This window comes from Cebidichthys violaceus, unplaced genomic scaffold (assembly GCF_023349555.1).
Source record: "Cebidichthys violaceus isolate CVI_PGR_0920_01 unplaced genomic scaffold, fCebVio1.0.p SCAF_16, whole genome shotgun sequence".
Lineage (NCBI taxonomy): Eukaryota > Metazoa > Chordata > Actinopteri > Perciformes > Stichaeidae > Cebidichthys > Cebidichthys violaceus.
In genome coordinates this window covers 2,792,127-2,811,217 of record NW_027176329.1, presented here as the reverse complement: position 1 = coordinate 2,811,217, position 19,091 = coordinate 2,792,127, and the positions used below count along the sequence as shown (strand labels likewise).

At 41.5% G+C, this 19,091-nt stretch overlaps 2 protein-coding genes across 5 annotated transcripts; both read left to right on the top strand.

Annotated features, from left to right (window-relative positions):
- The first annotated feature begins 239 nt into the window (after positions 1-239).
- On the top strand, positions 240-18,079 carry LOC137872510 (hatching enzyme 1.2-like). Of its 4 annotated transcripts, none has more exons than XM_068710747.1 (9): positions 240-317; positions 459-548; positions 1,151-1,225; positions 1,343-1,498; positions 1,745-1,865; positions 1,954-2,132; positions 2,781-2,862; positions 2,980-3,104; positions 17,944-18,079. In XM_068710747.1, coding segments are annotated over exons 2-9 (819 nt in total). In that variant the 5' UTR covers positions 240-317; positions 459-469; the 3' UTR covers positions 17,946-18,079. The 4 variants fall into 4 exon arrangements, with proteins under 4 accessions (XP_068566848.1, XP_068566845.1, XP_068566846.1 ...); XM_068710744.1 differs by having other exon boundaries at positions 17,941-18,079; XM_068710745.1 differs by lacking the exon at positions 17,944-18,079 and adding an exon at positions 3,217-3,351.
- Positions 10,715-16,610, top strand: LOC137872507 (low choriolytic enzyme-like). The gene is made up of 10 exons (XM_068710740.1): positions 10,715-10,817; positions 11,348-11,378; positions 11,466-11,531; positions 11,770-11,922; positions 13,433-13,550; positions 13,750-13,928; positions 14,681-14,762; positions 15,133-15,257; positions 15,479-15,577; positions 16,377-16,610. Exons 1-9 carry the CDS (start codon positions 10,755-10,757, stop codon positions 15,532-15,534), a joined length of 873 nt encoding a protein of 290 aa, XP_068566841.1. The 5' UTR covers positions 10,715-10,754; the 3' UTR covers positions 15,535-15,577; positions 16,377-16,610.
- Positions 18,080-19,091: the final 1,012 nt, after the last annotated feature.

The window sequence follows — 19,091 nt, the reverse complement described above, 5'->3', positions numbered from 1 at the left end:
ATTTAGAAAATATCACCATATGATATTACACCTAACAATAATCCCTGGGATATTTCCAGACTCTGTCACGACGTGGAAAATTGTCATGTCAGACATACCATTAATTGCTGACACGTGTCCAATTCCCACCTATATAGAGTAGTGTACAGTAGGTATGGACATACGTGTCCAAACCATATGTAACTGATAAGCCGGTGGATTTAGCTGATTATTTGCTTTCTTGAGATAATCCATATTTGGGCTCACCGGAGCAGTCGAACGTATATAAATACCTGGAGGGAAACCTCAGCTGCACAAGTCCACACAAAGGATCCAAGGTGAGTTCAGCTGCAAACGTCTGCAGCACAATATGAAGTAGAAAAGTGTGCAATTTCTGTCTGTTTTCTATGTTGTCGGTTCAAACACTGTGTCTTTCCTGTGAGTGGAGGCTGTAGCTGATTCCTGTCTGTGTCCTGCAGGTCTGCTAAGGATGGCTCGCATGTCTGTGTTCAGGTTCTCAGCTGTGGCTCTGCTGCTGCTGTCCGCCTGCTGTTGGGCCGACAATGAGGTAGGATCACCGTGAGAGAGGAGAGGGAGACGACGGCAGCGCAGTGAGATATCCGGTCATTCGTCAACACTTCTACATGTTAAAAAACAATGCATGTTGAACGTCCTCTGTCACAGTCATGAACATGAACGGCCTCCTGTCTCTCATGTGAAGCCCGTCGTCTTCTCCACCTTCACAAAGATGCTGTTAGGAGGTTAAACAGAGCATTTATTTACACCTCAGCTGAGTTTTGAATCCCCATTGTTCACTGTTTTTTAGTAGTGTTTAGTTCATTTCTCACAGATGATGAAACAGTTTGGGTCATATGGTGCTTCAGGTTCAATGATGCTGAACGTGCGTCTCATAATCTCTTTGTACTTCTGACAGTTTTAACGTGAACATGCCACTTTAAGAAACAGTGTAACGTTGACTTTCAGCTGTAACTTTGTGTCATGTGGTTTTCTTTCTAATGTGTTTGTCTTTCCTCCTCTCATCCCATGCTGAACCTGCAGGCAGGTATGTGATCTATTCTAATGATCAGAGCTGTGGCACCGACATGCTCAGGATTGTGACTGGTGTATTTTCAATACAAAGTGAAACTGCGTTGTTGTTGATGTCACTGTGCAGAAGACACTGCAGAGGAGGACTCCGGGGAGCTTTCTGTCTCTGAGCTGCTGGAGAGAGCCAACAGTAATCTGAGTGAGTGAGCTGCTGTGGTCACCGTGTTCCTCCAGACAGCTGTTGATATTTCTGCTCTCTTCTTTTAGTAGCAGCACTTCAACAAGGTGTCTGAGTTGCTGCTGTGATGTGTTTCAGTCCGCTCCGTCGATGACCCCATCCTGACCGGAGGAGACATCGCCATCGACAGCGAGGCCGAGAAAAACGCCGACCCCTGCACCAGCCGAGGCTGCAAGTGGGGCAAGTTCACTGACGGGAAGGTCTACATTCCTTATTACATCACCAACCACTTCTGTAAGTGTCCCACAGAGGCCTGGGAGGCCCACACACACACACACACACACACACACACACACACACACACACACACACACACACACACACACACACACACGCTTTGTCTATTTACATTAAGATTTCACTTCTAATGCAGCAACTTTAACAGAAAGGCTTTTGAAAATCTGTCAGATATTCGGGGCCAGTATGGTCCTCTGTCATTCACGGTAAACAGCTGAATGTTGTGTTCTGTGGTCCTGCCAGCCTCCCGTGAGAAGGCCATCATCACCCGTGGACTGGAGTCCTTCTCTTCCTTCTCCTGCATCCGCTTCAGGCCCAGCAGAAGCAGCGACCGCGACTGGCTGAGCATCGAGTCCCAGAACGGGTAAGAAAGAGACGTCGGGGAGCCGTTTACACTTGAGAGCGTTTCCTCAGACTTCGGTGTCGTTCAACTCATCTCTGATCCCGTCCAGCTGCTACTCCTACGTCGGCCGTCGTGGAGGGAAGCAGGTGGTGTCTCTGGCCCGTAGCGGATGCCTCTACCACGGCACCGTCCAGCACGAGCTGCTCCACGCTCTGGGCTTCAACCACGAGCAGACCCGCTCCGACAGGGACAACCACATCAGAGTCGTGCTGCAGAACGTTCAGTCTGGTAATGCAGCTGTTTGATATTCTGATATATTAGAGAGGAGAGCCAGTGAACTTCAGACAAGTTCATTCAGAGAAGAGACACTGACTTGTTTCCTCTTAAACAACATGCAGACCTAATGTTGAATACTTCTGCTCATTAACTGCATCATGCCGCTCTTTAAAGGAGCTAACGGCTCTCTCACATCTCTTAGTGACTTTAAAACTCTCTGTAGCTTCCTGAACAAGTCCACTTCTAAACAAACTTGTTCAGGATTAAAGGAAACACCAAATCCTGTGATATCTTGTTGTAGTCTCCTGCTTTTGAGTGGAAGTTGTGTAGCCGTCTGTGTGCTGCTTGAGAGCTGATGAGGCTCTGTAGAACCTGATCAATGACACTGTCCTCACAAGTGGACAAAAGTCTTCTTGAGCTCCTCAAATACAGTGTGATGATACTGACATCCATGACCATGTATTCATTTCATTTATTGTCCTTAATAAATGTCAATGCAAAACAAAATCCATTTTAGCAAATCACTGATCCTCCATGAAACAGAAGCTCATTGTGTGACTGCAGCTTTCTGAATATAAAACCAGTCAAAGTCAATTCAAACCAAACAACTGTAACTTTAATGTTAACTATGATGTCATTCTTCTTCTTGTTTTTTTCCAGGAATGGAGCACAACTTCAGGAAGATCGCCACCCTCAACCAGGGCACTCCCTACGATTACGGCTCTGTCATGCAGTACCACAAGTGAGAACACGTGGCTTCACTTCGGCCCTACTGTGTGTGTGTGTGTGTGTGTGTGTGTGTGTGTGTGTGTGTAGGATGTGCTGTAGTTCCCTCTAACTGCTCCGTGTCCTCTTCCAGGACCGCTTTCTCCAAGAACAACCAGCCCACCATGGTCCCCATCCCCAACTCCAACGTGTCCTTCGGCAACGCCAGGGAGATGAGCCGCAACGACATCGCCAGACTCAACAAGCTCTACAGCTGCTGTGAGTGTCCACATGAACGCACTGTAAATATCCGTGTTACACTGTCTGCAGTCTGTGTCCATCACTCACTTTTTGACCTGATCCACCTCTGTGCTGTTCACCGTTCCAGAAGAAGCCCGCTCAGATGTCCTGACAGACGCAGCAGAGGGAAGACTGTCTCCTGGTGCTCTCTGAACAGCAGCAGCTGCAGACCTGAACTCATCTGCACAACAGTCAGTGATCCGACTATAAAGATACTTTGACTGGAGCACGGCTCTCTCTTTGCTTTCTTTCATCACATCCGTGTTTGTTTTCTCAAACGCTGACTAAGCATATTCACTCAATCATTCAATTATTCATTCAGAACTGTCCTGGTATGATGCCAAGTGTGATGAGGACATTAAATGTCTCAAAGTTGTAGACTGAATAAACAAAGGAACTTAAGAGGAATTTTAATTTAGGTATCAAGGCTGGAAAACCAACCAGCTGCTCATCAAACCCACTTTTCAAGGCATCGGCCATCAATATAAAGGCATCTCACAAAGAGATTACAATGATGATAAAACACACATCTCCTAAATGAAGCTTAAGCAGAGGTTCAGTCAGGAAGACTCTCTTTCACTCCTTTTCATTCATAACCTCTCAGGTTCTCTCTCCATGTGACTACTCTGTCAGCTGATGGTGGGCGTTCACTTTAAATTAACCAACCAGATTATGCACAGTTTCCTTAAACCAAACACATCGTTGCTGTCAAACTTTAAACATGTTCTCAGTGGTATCCCAGCACCAGGCCTTCTTCTCTCCAGCTCCACCAGCTAGTGAGTCTAACAGTTAGCCGCGATCCAGTCGATCCCTCCCTGGTGCCCGCGCCCGGGAAGGAGCCAGGCTCATCCCAAGCTCCGCAGGTGAAGAGGAAGAAGGTTGCTTCCGCTACTCTTTCTCGACCAGCAACTCCTTCCCTTCTAATGCAGACAACGCTGTCATTTCCACCCTGCAGTCACAGTTAGCTCCATCCACACTGTGAGGGACCAGGGTACGCATAAAGCTGGGAGAGCAGGTAAAGTGGGAAAAATAGGGATTTTATTTACCCAAAATATGTACAATAATTAGGATGGGTAACAAAATCAAGCAAAAGTGACAGAATAACTGTAAACTTAACATAATTGCTCAAATCTAAGTTTAACATAATTAAACAGAACTTAGTTTAAACAACATAGCGAGTGCTTTTCTGAACAAGGGACACTACATTCTCCATCTCCTAACTGCAGGATATATACAATGCTGCCCAGTCCATAGTCAATTGCAGGGGTGTGAAGACAGATGCAGATGCAAAGGCTCCCGACAACACCCCTCTTGTTGATGCAGAATGGCACAGTCCAATTATCCAGGCTACTCTACTTAGAGAGATGTGATGCAGCTGCTCAGTCTTTTGCCAGGATGGTCACTTTTATTGACCTTAACTCAATATCACTGGATAGCGTGCACTCAATCTAGCAATACAAAGTCAGTCAAAACAAGTGTATTTATAGTTGATGGTTTGGCTAGTTTGCAGCCACCACACACTCCCCTCCTTCTGATATCACGCCATGAGAGCGCGATAGAAAGTCGGCGGTGGTGTCATCTCACCCGGGAATGTGCTGGACGGTGAAGTGATAGGGCTGCATCGCCAGGTACCAGCGGATGATTCAGCTGTTAGCATCCTTTGTTCACTTCAGGGCTTTATGGTCAGTTTCCAAAATTAACTCTCTTCCTAACAGATAATACTTGAGGGAGAATGACTTCAGCTGGGTCTTTGTCTGCGGACGCAGACAGGATTGAATGGCCTGGAGCTTGTGTGTCTGGGGTTTGATAACCCCGTTGCCAATAATATAGCCAAGATATTCAGTCTCGGTGCTAGCAAACTGGCACTTTGAGGGGTTGACAGTCAGTCCGGTCTCCTGGAGATGTCCGAAAGCCGATTTTCAACATTGCACAATGTTAGCATCTGGCTAAGCGTTGTGTGTTCACTGACAGTAATGTATTGAAGCCAGGAGCCTTGAAAACGTGGATTTGCTCTGTTATTGTTTGACTGCATTTCATTAGTAACAGCTAGCGATACGTTTAGGCTTGTCAAGCCCCTCGTCTAGAGGAGACTTCATGCTTTCTAACGATGTATTGCATGTGCAAATTGAGCTTTCCTGGGGGCGTATAAAGTCACGCGTAACTGAGCTACCCGCATACTCAGTCGTGGCTATTACGCACAGCAAGTCTGCTATATATTAAGGATTTTTCAGAGAGGTGTCCTCTTTTTTTGAACAATCAGTTTTCTTCACTTCGGCAAATTGTCCTTCTCTTTTAAGGATGTGAAACAAAAACAAAGCGACCAGTCTCCATTCGTCCAGCGAATCTAAAACTGACTTGGGTTCCTTTTTAAAAACAGCAACGTTGCGTGCCCCTTTTACCGACGTTAGTCAGACTGGAATGGCAATGCGTTCAGGGGTGCTCAGGGGTTTTGTAGTTTGGTGGCTGAGCCACAGGGGATCTTAGGGTGTCTTTGGGCCTTGACCAATGGGAGGCCAGTGTTGCATTTGGGTGCAGATTTCACAGGTAGGTGTGAACTTCTTTCTTGTGGGGGTTTGGTATCTATCTACCCAAATCAGGCCCTGAATGAACATACATGTCCGATCCCTTTGTTTCAAAGCACATGGTCAGAAGCACATGGTCCCAACACATATAATAATATTCAGTATAATATCAAACACACACACACACACATACTGTATATATATATATAGATAGATAGATAGATAGATAGATAGATAGATAGATAGATAGAATATGTTTATTTATTGAGATGCCCCTATGGACCTTGTTTATTGGGGAAACCAATAGGTAGGTAAAGATCAGGAGAAGTAAACATGAAGTGTAATTAGGAATAATGGTGTTAAATTAAGCTATGGTGACTTTTCACTGTTAATTTACCAGTCTCAATTAAATGTTGATTCCTCCATGACCAAGTTAAGCAAATAAGACTGTGTGCTGAGGAAACCTGGATGTTTTTTTGACAGATTATTTGTAGAGGAATTTTGCTCTTCTATATTATATCTTATGAATGTCCCTGACAACTTTCTTCTCCATGGAGAGCATAGCCAGAGCATTAAGGCGATCCTGTGTCATCATGATGTTTCTCAGGAAGGTCTTGATCCTCTTCAAAGTAAAGAAACACCTCTCGGATTCAGCTGTGGTCATGGGTGTGGTGATGAGGGTCTTGAGAAGACTGACAGTCTCTGTGAAGGTGCTCTGAAGGTTGTTCTCCATGAAAAACTGGTACATAGCCTCTGCACCACTGCAAGCTTTGAACTCACTGTTCTCATAGATGAGGGACAGTTCTGTTTTGAGCTTGGCCTTGTTCAACATGGGGTAAGCCTCCACTGTGGTTTCAAGCGCTGAATCAGGGAGCTTCCCACCGTGTTGTGGGAACAACTCTCCATGCAACAGTGTTGCGCTGATGAGGTGCTGGGTGAAGGAGAACCGCTCCTTGGCATGCATGAGGATGGGATCACATACCTGATACATCATCAGCTTCAATTTACAATGAAGCTATTTTGATGAAAGCGATTCTGATTGAACACATGCTTATGTCCAAGTCAAGTATATGACTACTAAGGTTTTAACACCAATATTCCTAATTGCACATTACAGGATGTTTACTACTCCTGATCTTTAACTCCTTATTGGTTTCCTTAACAAAACAAGGTCTACAGGGGATTGGTTAGATTCTGGTAAAACTGAATATGAGATGGATTCATTTGAAAATATTTCCAAAAATGATAACATACCACATAATCAGTTTTATAGATACTCTAGTATTAGAGATAAATAATAAGTTATTTAAAAATACAATGTGTGTAAAATTTTGGACAAAATGTGCCTGTTTTTATCCACCTCCTCATTGTGTTTCCTCACCGCAATCCTGTGTCCGTCGTCCAGCTGGGTAGCGATTTCCTTACTTTCTCAGACTAGGTGCTTCATATCCCTCACTCCCATAACTGTCCATGCTGGATCTGTCCCTGTTGTTTTAAAAAGCAAGCATGGAAAGCAAAATAAGGCATTAGCGTGACTGCATCCAGCTAGCCAAACCTTTCTTGTGTACAGCAACTAGAGAAGCTTTGCATGTACTGCTTCCCTTTCCCGCTAGTCTGCTGTCTGATTGTGAGGTCAGGTTGATCTGGGCCCAGATCTGTCACCTGCAGTTTCTCCACCAAACCGAGATTTTAGGGTTTAGGAGAGTTAGGGTTGGGTCTTAGTGCTCGCGCTCGCCATTGTCATGTAGTTAAACTGGCGACTGTAGGGACTAGTCCTGACGAGGACGCGCAGCTTTATGAGATAGAAATATCGCCCCAAGCTGAATGTATTTGAAGACGCTGATTGGCTAAATTGTATGTCATACATTCATATCGTAAATCAGCAATTTGCTAAACTATTTTTTACCTGCTATGCCTCTTTAGTAGTACAGACAGCCTTACCACACACCTGCTATGCCTCTTTAGTAGTACAGACAGCCTTACCACACACCTGCTATGCCTCTTTAGTAGTAAAGACAGCCTTACCACATACCTGCTATGCCTCTTTAGAAGTAAAGGCAGCCTTACCACATACCTGCTATGCCTCTTTAGAAGTAAAGACAGCCTTACCACACACCTGCTATGCCTCTTTAGAAGTAAAGACAGCCTTACCACACACCTGCTATGCCTCTTTAGAAGTAAAGACAGCCTTACCACATACCTGCTATGCCTCTTTAGTAGTAAAGACAGCCTTACCACATACCTGCTATGCCTCTTTAGTAGTAAAGACAGCCTTACCACATACCTGCTATGCCTCTTTAGTAGTAAAGACAGCCTTACCACATACCTGCTATGCCTCTTTAGTAGTAAAGACAGCCTTACCACATACCTGCTATGCCTCTTTAGAAGTAAAGACAGCCTTACCACATACCTGCTATGCCTCTTTAGTAGTAAAGACAGCCTTACCACATACCTGCTATGCCTCTTTAGTAGTAAAGACAGCCTTACCACATACCTGCTATGCCTCTTTAGTAGTAAAGACAGCCTTACCACATACCTGCTATGCCTCTTTAGTAGTAAAGACAGCCTTACCACATACCTGCTATGCCTCTTTAGTAGTAAAGACAGCCTTACCACATACCTGCTATGCCTCTTTAGTAGTAAAGACAGCCTTACCACATACCTGCTATGCCTCTTTAGAAGTAAAGACAGCCTTACCACACACCTGCTATGCCTCTTTAGAAGTAAAGACAGCCTTACCACACACCTGCTATGCCTCTTTAGAAGTAAAGACAGCCTTACCACATACCTGCTATGCCTCTTTAGTAGTAAAGACAGCCTTACCACATACCTGCTATGCCTCTTTAGTAGTAAAGACAGCCTTACCACACACCTGCTATGCCTCTTTAGAAGTAAAGACAGCCTTACCACATACCTGCTATGCCTCTTTAGTAGTAAAGACAGCCTTACCACATACCTGCTATGCCTCTTTAGTAGTAAAGACAGCCTTACCACATACCTGCTATGCCTCTTTAGTAGTAAAGACAGCCTTACCACACACCTGCTATGCCTCTTTGTAGTACAGACAACCTTACTAAATCAAACAGGCTGTATGTTAACCCATTCAGACCACACTATATTCACACTAGTTCTCAATATGCGGATGTCATACTACAGTGTAAATATATTCTTTGACGAGTAAATATTTCCATCAAAATGTACTTAAAGCACAAAAACTAAAAGTACTCACTATGCAGAATGGCCCGCTGCAGAATAATACATATTACATACATACATACAAACATACATACATACATACATACATACATACATACATACATACATACATATTATATCTCTGGATTGTAAATATTGATGCATTAATGTGTTCATCACTTTAATGTTGCAGCTGGTAAAGGTGGGGCTAATTCTAATCCCTTTATATCCATAATAGAACACCATCATTTATTAGATGATTCATTCTTCCTTCATATTAATCTCAATCTGCCAAATAAATGTAGTGGAGTAAAAATGTGAAATTTGGCTTCCAAAATGTAACGGAGTAGAAGTATAAAGTAGCATATAATGGAAAGTACAAGTACTTGTAATTACATTTCATCACTGGTTTTTGATGACTATTACACTTATGCAGTCTCAAACAATTTTTAATTCAAACTTCTTTTCCCATAGTCATTGTTCCTGTTGTTGTAAGACGTTGCAAGACTGTCTTTAAATCAAACATACTTAGCAACTGTGCCCACATTTTGGAGAAGTCATGTAAACACAAAAAAGCGTTTGCAACTCTACCCCTCAGATTGTGACCACACAGAGGGGTTGTGTAAACACCAGTTATAAAGCATTATGATCCAAGTAACCAGATCAACTCAAAACTGTTTTCAGTAAAACCTGATCTACAGCCATCAATACATTCATCTCTGTGAGGATGAATGACAATATACACACATTCTTTCATTTACATTTAATTCTGCCCACCGTTCCTCTCTTTCTGTTGTTGCTATATACATATACAAATATATGATGGGGCCCTGGGGATGGGGGTGGTGTGCTTGGGGGACTGAACTAGTTTGGGACAGCTTGGAATCAGAGGACCTGATCCTCACTAAACCTTGTAATCCTCCCAAGAGTGGGGGCTAAATTGGTAAAAAAGAGGTTTATGTTACTGTAACTGAAAGGTAAATAAGTGTAATGAATGTAACAAAGTGAAACAGGGTGGAGACCAGCGCAGACAGACACTGTCTGACTGCCACATACAGTCTTGCAGCCAGGCCAGGTGAGCTGAATCTCAGTATGACCTGACTCCTCCCACTAGGTTCCTTCTCAGAGAGGGTCATCACAAATCTACTACCTGATGAATTAACTAGTTTTCTGAAAAAGTATGTTAAAATATGCAAATGAGGCGTTCTTTTATTCAATATGTGCTCATTTGCATACATTTATAGAACTGAAATCTCAACGTTAATAAAGACAGGTTAAAAATTCTTGTTTTATTTTGTTGACATATTGGAGCTAACGTTTTTTACGAAGGGAATTTGGAATATCTCTTTTCATCACTCCACAAATCAGAAAACCATGAAAAAGAAAAACGACTTTCACCATGTTTTTAGGCACAAAATGTTATATAAATCAGACTATAAATGATATATGAATAAATACCTCTGTACAAACCTGCAGAATATAGATAGGAATGAAACTGGAAAGTTTGGTATATGTAAGTGCTACTTAAGTGGAGAATTCTGGCTCAGAAAACAGCCTTTAAATAATCTATTGTAAAATACGTTGAAGTCCCACACAGGAGAAATGTTTGGGTCGGTTAGTTGGTCAATTTGACCTGTTTCTTATTCAGCAGATCACTCACTGTTAAATTATGTAATCTGATCATGCTTGGGGACAAACAGGGGAAAACAAAGAACACATCTTACACAAACTACAGTCCGTTTTAAGTAATAACTGCCACTTCTTCTTGTGCTGAATTTGTCAACAAGTCTTTGGTCAGCAGTGCACCAAATTAGGACAGAAGTTAGTAGTCTTTCCCTCCTATATAAGTTTGGAACACCTCTGTTTCCCCAGGTTTCTTCCTTTGGTCTGCTGCTGTGGTCCTATAACAGCCATGATCCTCCAGGCTGCTGCGCTCAGTGTCCTCTTCTGCTCAGTCCAAAGTTTCACTCTACAGGTAAGCATCAGCAGACAAATTATGTCTTGATAATTAAATATACACATACCATTTTTTTATGACACGATTTTAAATGAAATGTGATACATTCTGAAATTCAAAAGTCCCAAATACAGTTTTTCTTCAATAATTGTGTGTAGAGTGTAGGGGAGTTTTTTTATTTAATTTTTTTAATTGTGGAAATTTGAAATAGTTTCTTAACAAAGACAATTTGGTAAATTGCTAAAAGCTAAATGTGATTCTGTTTCATTTTATACTTTGTAGTTTGTGGATTGCATTACTTATCCAATGCAGGAATGCTCAAATTTAGCTTTCTCTGCCTCGAAAATAACATTAACAAGAACTACTACTTTCCATTGTTCCTCATATTTCCCCCTACATGCTACTTCTATGGGACCTGCACCTCCCATAGTCGTCTCAAACTGAAGTTGAATCTCTGCTGGAACTAAACTTTATCTGAATTTACATTGAAGCAAATTTAACATCTTTAATTCAGTGAACTGCAATTTACCAACTTTGTCTAATCACAGGGTCCTTTTGAAAATGGTGAGGAGTACTCTGGTAAGATGGCTTCTTTTAAGACGATAAAATTCTTTAAAGACATAATAGTTCATCAAGTAACTGATACAAAGTGTTTCTATTCCACAGGCAACACCGTTGAGGATGACGAATTCAGTATCTCGACGCTGTTAGAGAAGGCCAACGTTAATGTTGGTATGTTCATCACTGCAACTGCTTTATTATTTCTTCATTTCAGCAAATGTACAGTAATAATGATAAAATATTGAAATGAAAAAAGTAATTAAAACATTCGAAATAATGCATGATGCTGGTGTCACTGACAGTTGTGGTTGTATCCAACCCAGAATTAACACAGCAGTTTAATCAAGAAAATGAAATGCAGCTCAATAAAAAAGATCACAACATTTTCTCGATTTTTGTCATTTTGCAGGAAAGAACTTCGATGACCCTCTGGTGATGTTTGGTGACATAGCGGTGCCAACAGGTCTACAGAACGCTGATCCCTGCGTAGAACGAGGTTGCCTGTGGCCTAAAGCCACCGATGGCAACGTCTACGTCCCCTACCGCATCGCCAGTTGCTACAGTAAGTACTGAGGGCGGGGCTCTTTTTTTGTTCTGTAATTTAACAATATCACATGCGTAGTTGTCATGTTAGTTGTAGGCATAGTAGCAGTAATAGGAGAAGTAAAGGTTACAGTAGTAGCAATAGCGGTTGCAGATTTTGTGGTAGTAGTAGTAGCAGTATAGTAATAGTAGTAGTAGTAGTAGTAATATGCAGCCTAAAGTAGTAGCATTAGCAGTGGTGGCTAAAGTTAGTTGTTGTGGTAGTAGGAGTAGTAGTAGGAGTAGTAGTAGTAGTAGTAGTATGCAGCCTAAATTAGCAACATTAGCAGTAGTAGCTAAAGTTATTTGTTGTGGTAGTAGTAGTAGTAGTAATAGGACTATGGGTATCACAGAAGTAGCAATAGCTTTAGAAATAGCAATAGCAGTTGTAAATCTAGTGGTAGTAGTATCAGTTTATTAGTAGTAGTAATATTAGTACTATGTAGCCTATAGCCTAGTAGTAATATCACTAGTAATTGCTGTTGTTCGTAGTAGCAGAAGTACCAACAGTAGTAGTAGTAGCATTAGCAGTGTAATATTAGTTGTAGTGGTAGTAGTAGTAGTGGGAAGTGGGGAAGGGGCGATTGCCGTCAATTGGTGGCTGGTTCCTTAATTTAACAATATCACATGCGTAGTTGTCATGTTAGTTGTAGGCATAGTAGCAGTAATAGGAGAAGTAAAGGTTACAGTAGTAGCAATAGCTAGCAATAGCAGTTGCAGATTTAGTGGTAGTAGTAGTAGCAGTATAGCAGTAGTACTACTACTAGTAGTAGTAGTAGTAGTAATAGTAATAGTAGTAATATGCTGCCTAAAGTAGTAGCATTAGCAGTGGTGGCTAAAGTTAGTTGTTGTAGTAGAAGGAGTAGTAGTAGTAGTAGTAGTAGTAGTAGAACTATGGGTATCACAAAAGTAGCAATAGCTTTAGAAATAGCAATAGCAGTTGTAAATCTACTGGTAGTAGTATCAGTTTATCAATAGTTGTAATAGTAGTACTATGTAGCATATAGCCTAGTAGTAATAGCACTAGCAATAGCTGTTGGTCGTAGTAGCAGAAGTACCAATAGTAGTAGTAATAGCATTAGCAGTGTAATGTTAGTTGTGGTGGTAGTAGTAGTACCAGAATAGTAGTAGTAGTAGTAGTAGTAGTAGTAGTAGTAGTAGTAGTAGTAAAAGAAGGCTGGAAGCAATACCAGCAGTGGCATAATCAGTAGTAGCAGTTGTAGATATAGTAGTAGTAGCAGTACAGTAGTAGGCCTAGCAGTAGCCTAATAGTGGTAGGCGACTAGTAGTATTATAGTACTGGTTTAGTAGTAGGTTAGTATACTTGAATGAATAAAATGAGTGTTGCTATTATCTAAATACGAATACTTGTATAGTATTAGTGCTAAAAATCCCATTTTACTATGATGGCAGAGTGATGTAGAAGATGAAAGCAATGAAACCCACTAAACTGATAATACATGTTTTTTGTTTTGTTTTTTAATGTCAAGGCCAAAGAGAGAGAAATACCATCATCCAAGGTCTGCGGTCATTTGCTGCGTCCACCTGCATCCGCTTCACCCCCCTCAACAGACAGCAGGACTTTGTGGACATCCAGTCGCGCTCAGGGTACGGACCACAAAATACCTACCACAGATGCATTCATGAATACGATCTTATAGACCTCTATTTACACCTCGGGCCTTACAACTGAGCTTTCATCTGACTTGTCATCAAGCAGGGTCAAGGGAAGCAATGCAACTTATTCACAACGGTGCTGCTCAATCTGTTTTACTGTTTGGAGGTTTTATTCATTGCTCTCTTTCAGGTGTTTCTCATTTATTGGGCGTCGTGGTAGAGGCCAGGTAGTGTCTTTGATGCGCCGCGGTTGTGTTTTCCGGCAGATCATCCAGCACGAGCTGCTGCACGCCCTGGGCTTCAACCACGAACAGACTCGGTCCGACAGGGACCAGCATGTTCGCATCTTGCTGGAGAACGTTATTCCTGGTGGGTCACATGCTTTAATTATGACGAATATAGATGGAACTTTATTAAAGAATTTTCCAGATGATAGAAACAAATGGGGTCTCACAAATAACACTACAGACCTTTATTAATGTAAGCTCTCAAGTGAAAAAGGTATAAGGTCCCATATTGTAGAAAGTTAGATTCCTCCTTCTTCTTTGATCATAAAGCAGGTCTAGGTCCTGCAGATATACTGAAAGTATCAAAACGCTCAATCCACAGAAAAATGCACACAGCCCGTATTCAGAAACGCAGCTTTTTAAAGGAGCCATCAGGACTTCCGTAAGGTTGTGATGTCACAAATATACAGTCACTGGTAGAAGTAAACTCTGTGTAGTGGACTCACCCAGTGAGTACCCGGTTGCAGTGACGCTGTGAAGACGGCATCAGTGCAGATGCAGGAGACTGGAAACGCTGACCAATCAGAACAGACTGGGTTTTTGTAGGGAGGGGGACTTAAAGAGACAGACACTAAAACGGAGCGTTTCAGACAGAGGGTGAATATAGGTATATCCAGACAGACTGTAATAGAGAAATAATGGTGTTTTTGAACATGAAATCATGTAAACATGTTCGAGTAGAAACCACAAATTCAATTATGAACCTGACAAATGAGCATGATACGTCTCCTTTAAGTACAAATAAATAGATCAAAATATGACTTGACTTCATCATATCATTGTAGCAGTCGTGTAGAAGTAAAACTTTTGATTGATAAGTGTGATCCTTTGCAGGAATGGAGTCCAATTTCAGGAAGATCGAAACAAGGAACCTTGGCACTCCCTACGACTACAACTCTGTCATGCACTATGGAAGGTAGCGTCTCACATATGTAAAAACATATTCTAATTCTCAGCCGAAGCTATTGAAAGGACAGATGGAGTGGGTATCTTCCGACGTTAAATGAATATGGCATGCACACATGCCATATTCATGAGGACACAAACGGGACTCCAAATTAATGATAACGTTTCTCTGTGTCTGCTAAATAAATTGTTTGCTAACATGTCAGCCGTAACGACTTCATACGGTGGTATTGTGTCAGACTACATATTTTTCAGCTTTCAGCTCGTTAATGCAGCTTTAAGCTTGCAGCCTTTTCCACACATCAGCTCTCGGTGGTCATTACAATGGTCCCGATGTACAGTTTAAACTTCTCATCGCCTCCGTGTGTTTTGCACCTCAGGTTCGCCTTCTCTAGGAACGACATGCCGACCATCGTTCCCATCCCCAACGGCAACGTAGCCATCGGCAGGGCCACCCAGATGAGTGCCACTGACATCCTTCGGGTGAACCGCCTTTATCGCTGCAGTACGTATCTTTTTAAAGAAGTAGCCTACGACCTCTTCAACTAAACTTCTGTCTTGCTACCTGCTACCACCAGCACTCTCTCACTCCATGTTCCTTCTGACAAACTTGACGGACATAAGTCGGATTGAGCACAGATCACAACCTGTATATGTTTATATGCATTGTAGCATAAAGAAGCCAATCAGCTTTTACAGTTTGCTGTCTCTTTGAATTCATGTCAGATTCGACTGCTTCCATGCCTGACCTGAAACCCGTGCAAAGAAACCATTTCCTCTAGAGGATAAAGTGTGCTGTGTGCGCTATCGTCAACGTGATGTAACGTAAGTATGATATTCGCATGAGCCTGTCTGTACATTCTGTCTTCAGATGGAAGTTTCCATCTTTTTATGTTTGTAGTAGCTGTTATTAATTGCATATCTTTTTATGTCGTAAATTTAGCATTTTGCCATTCTAAGATGGTGATGGATACAGAGAGTTTTTCTGTCAGCTATCAACCTGTGATATACACTGTATGTAAATTTGTAAAATGAGGGCATTATGAAATTGCTTCCTTCATTAGTGAGAGGTTGTAAGCAAAGCCCTGTGGTGGAAGGCATACAAATAAATGAAAACAATTACACAAAACAACATAGGACAGGGGCCGACATTGAACCAGGGATTCTCATTATCACAACAGACTTAAAAATGGAATATAAAATAATAATATACATACTTGCGCCTTTTATCAATCTATTTTGTTTTGGTGTGAGTTGCGTGTTGATAGTTTTGAGATATCAGTCGTAGAGATGTCTGCCTTCTCTTCAATATAATTGGACTATATGGCAATCAAAAAAAATAAGTTTGAAAACAGTTAAGAGAAAAAAATGATCTGTTGATTTTTTTTTAAATGTGTTTAGTCGATATCTCTATGACTAGGCAACTCACAAGTAAACAATCTAGTTTGATCAAACAGCACTACTGTTAAGAGGGAAATCATGGATTTTGGATTTAGGAATGAACTGTCCCTTTAAGAACTTTAACATCTTTCAGTTTGTGCACGCTCATGTGTTTGTGTGTGTGCGTGCACATGAACGCAGATTCATTCAAGAGTTTGAACAAATCTCCTTTTTCCTCCAACAGGAAATCAAGAGGAAATGAGGCAAAGTGATGCAACTTTTTTTTTTGTCATCTACAAACACAACCAGAAATGCGTCTTGTGCTTCATGAATTTGCTTTAATTGAGAATTTTATTAAATTAGCTTGTGCTGTCCTAATGCTGAATAAAAATGTGTCCATCATCACAAATGTACTCCTCATTAAATAACTGCTTGTGAGCTTGATACTGATATTAATAAAGAATCAAATATTCACATATCTTACCATCAGCCTGTGTGTGTTCGCTCAATATTTTAATCTGCAAAGATACAAGTGAAACCCAAGGTGACACCAAATGACCTCGTTCACAGCCATTGGCACAGACGCTTATTTATGGTAATTATTTTTTCCCCACCCTGCACTCTGTGAAGACCCGCCCTGCTCTGCCTCTGATTGGCTAGTAGTCGCCGTCTTCTTCTCAGAATTTGTCAAAAAACAAGATTGTTGGAGGTTTGGTCGGGTCAAGGATTTCAACTCAGACGTGGATGTTTTCATGAGGACGGCAGCTTTCTTTTGAAGTGCTCTCATTACTGTGTCCTGATTATGATTTTTTTAAATATGTTGCTATATATGTTGCTTATATGGTTGGAATAAAAATACAGAGATTTAAATTGTGATGTTCTTTCATAATTCAACGTACAGTTAACCTGAACGTTGAAATGTCCCACTGATGATTAAAATGGTTCTTTAAATCAAAAATGTTGCCGACCCCCTGCATGTAGAAGCAGAACTCACAGGTGATCAGCAGCGTTCTCATTTCCTGTCATTCTCACGTCGGTGGCCTTAATGAACTGTGAAGCCCTCTTGATGAACACACACAGGTGATCAAACGTAGCAGCGTACTGTAGTTGATAAGCCGTCTTTCTGGCCTTGCTCCCAACGCCATGTGCAGTACGTCCACTCTCACACACTCGCCTGTGGGGACAGTATGCTTTTTAATTCTGAAAAGATGTAACGAGGGGCTACACGGTGGTGTGTTGGCTGGCACTGTCGCCTCTCAACAAGGTGTCTGAGTTGCTACTGTGATGTGTTTCAGTCCGCTCCGTCGATGACCCCATCCTGACCGGAGGAGACATCGCCATCGACAGCGAGGCCGAGAAAAACGCCAACCCCTGCACCAGCCGAGGCTGCAAGTGGGGCAAGTTCACTGACGGGAAGATCTACATTCCTTATTACATCACCAACCACTTCTGTAAGTGTCCCACAGATGCCTGGGAGGCCCACACACACACACACACACACACACACACACACACACACACACACACACACACACGCTTTGTCTATTTACATTCAGCTTTCACTTCTAATGCAGCAACTTTGACAGAAAGGTTTTTGAAAATCTGTCAGACATTCGGGGCCGTCTGTGTGCTGCTTGAGAGCTGATGAGGCTCTGCAGAACCTGATCAATGACACTGTCCTCACAAGTGTACAAAAGTATTCTTGATCTCGTCAAAGACACTGTGACTATCCGTGTTACACTGTCTGCAGTCTGTGTCCATCACTCACTTTTTGACCTGATCCACCTCTGTGCTGTTCACCGTTCCAGAAGAAGCCCGCTCAGATTTCCTGACAGACGCAGCAGAGGGAAGACTGTCTCCTGGTGCTCTCTGAACAGCAGCAGCTGCAGACCTGAACTCATCTGCACAACAGTCAGTGATCCGACTACAAAGACACTTTGACTGGAACGCGGCTCTCTCTTTGCTTTCTTTCATTCACTTACTGAAGGGACGGCTCTTATGGTCCCAAGCCTCACAATGAAAAATGTAATATATTACGGAATGAATAATGATAATAAATGCTCAAAGTTCTTCCTGACGGTAAACAATGTCCTTCAAACACATTTTTCATGGAGACTTTTCATCATCAAATTAATTTAAAGAAATAGATTTTAAGATGATAGACAGAAATTATACAGGAAACACAAACATTACTCAACATATCTAAACTCAGACAGATTATTCTGTAATAATGAGGAAGAACATTTGGTCCACTTCTTTAAATGTCCACTCTGGAGACAGACGTCTCTACTTATTTTCAATGCTATGAATTATGAAAAGTATATTGTTTTTATCCTTTTGTGTTTCCTAGTTTTTACTACAATCATAAAACTCTAAAATTATTTAAATTAATTTTAATTCACTTTTTAACTGCTAATTATTCATTTCTAATTTTCAGTGGGCATTGTTATCCAGACGTACGATGTTTTTGTACGATTAAAATAATAATGTCAACTCTACATTTAGAAACTATGGAGCCAGAGAGGAGACATGAACATGACTTTAAAATGTATTTTACAGATATTTGACTGCACACTTTTTGAGAGAATGAAAGGGAAATCCACATCAAAATACATTCTAACATATTGACAATATGCTTCATTTTCTCTCTCTCTCATTTCTAAGTGATCTAATTGGTTCCAGGTGTTGTTTTCACCAGGTGCATTCTGGGCGCAGTTGATTGGTCACTGAGTGTGGTATTTCAATGGCAGTGTTTAGCAAACAACACACACGGGGCTTTTAGTTTGTAATGATTTAATGAAGATAATTGTGTGTAATTAGAATTCTAAAAAAGTGTGTTTTAGAATTTAGTGTCATGCAACAATGTGCTTATGGTTCGGCCATTAACTTTCAATATTTGTGCCACAAGTACCAGTTTGTGTGTGTTGTCTTGTTTTGAATGAGGCGTCAGACATTTCGT

What these genes read in the sequence shown, in the direction of transcription:
- LOC137872507 (XM_068710740.1), top strand. Translation starts at nt 10,755, where the DNA reads ATGATCCTCCAGGCTGCTGCGCTCAGTGTCCTCTTCTGCTCAGTCCAA. An exon ending in TCCAAAGTTTCACTCTACAG is followed by an intron (nt 10,818 to 11,347) that starts GTAAGCATCAGC and finishes GTCTAATCACAG; the next exon opens with GGTCCTTTTGAAAATGGTGA. An exon ending in GCTGGAGAACGTTATTCCTG is followed by an intron (nt 13,929 to 14,680) that starts GTGGGTCACATG and finishes GATCCTTTGCAG; the next exon opens with GAATGGAGTCCAATTTCAGG.
- LOC137872510 (XM_068710747.1), top strand. Translation starts at nt 470, where the DNA reads ATGGCTCGCATGTCTGTGTTCAGGTTCTCAGCTGTGGCTCTGCTGCTG. An exon ending in AGCATCGAGTCCCAGAACGG is followed by an intron (nt 1,866 to 1,953) that starts GTAAGAAAGAGA and finishes GATCCCGTCCAG; the next exon opens with CTGCTACTCCTACGTCGGCC. An exon ending in TCTGTCATGCAGTACCACAA is followed by an intron (nt 2,863 to 2,979) that starts GTGAGAACACGT and finishes GTCCTCTTCCAG; the next exon opens with GACCGCTTTCTCCAAGAACA.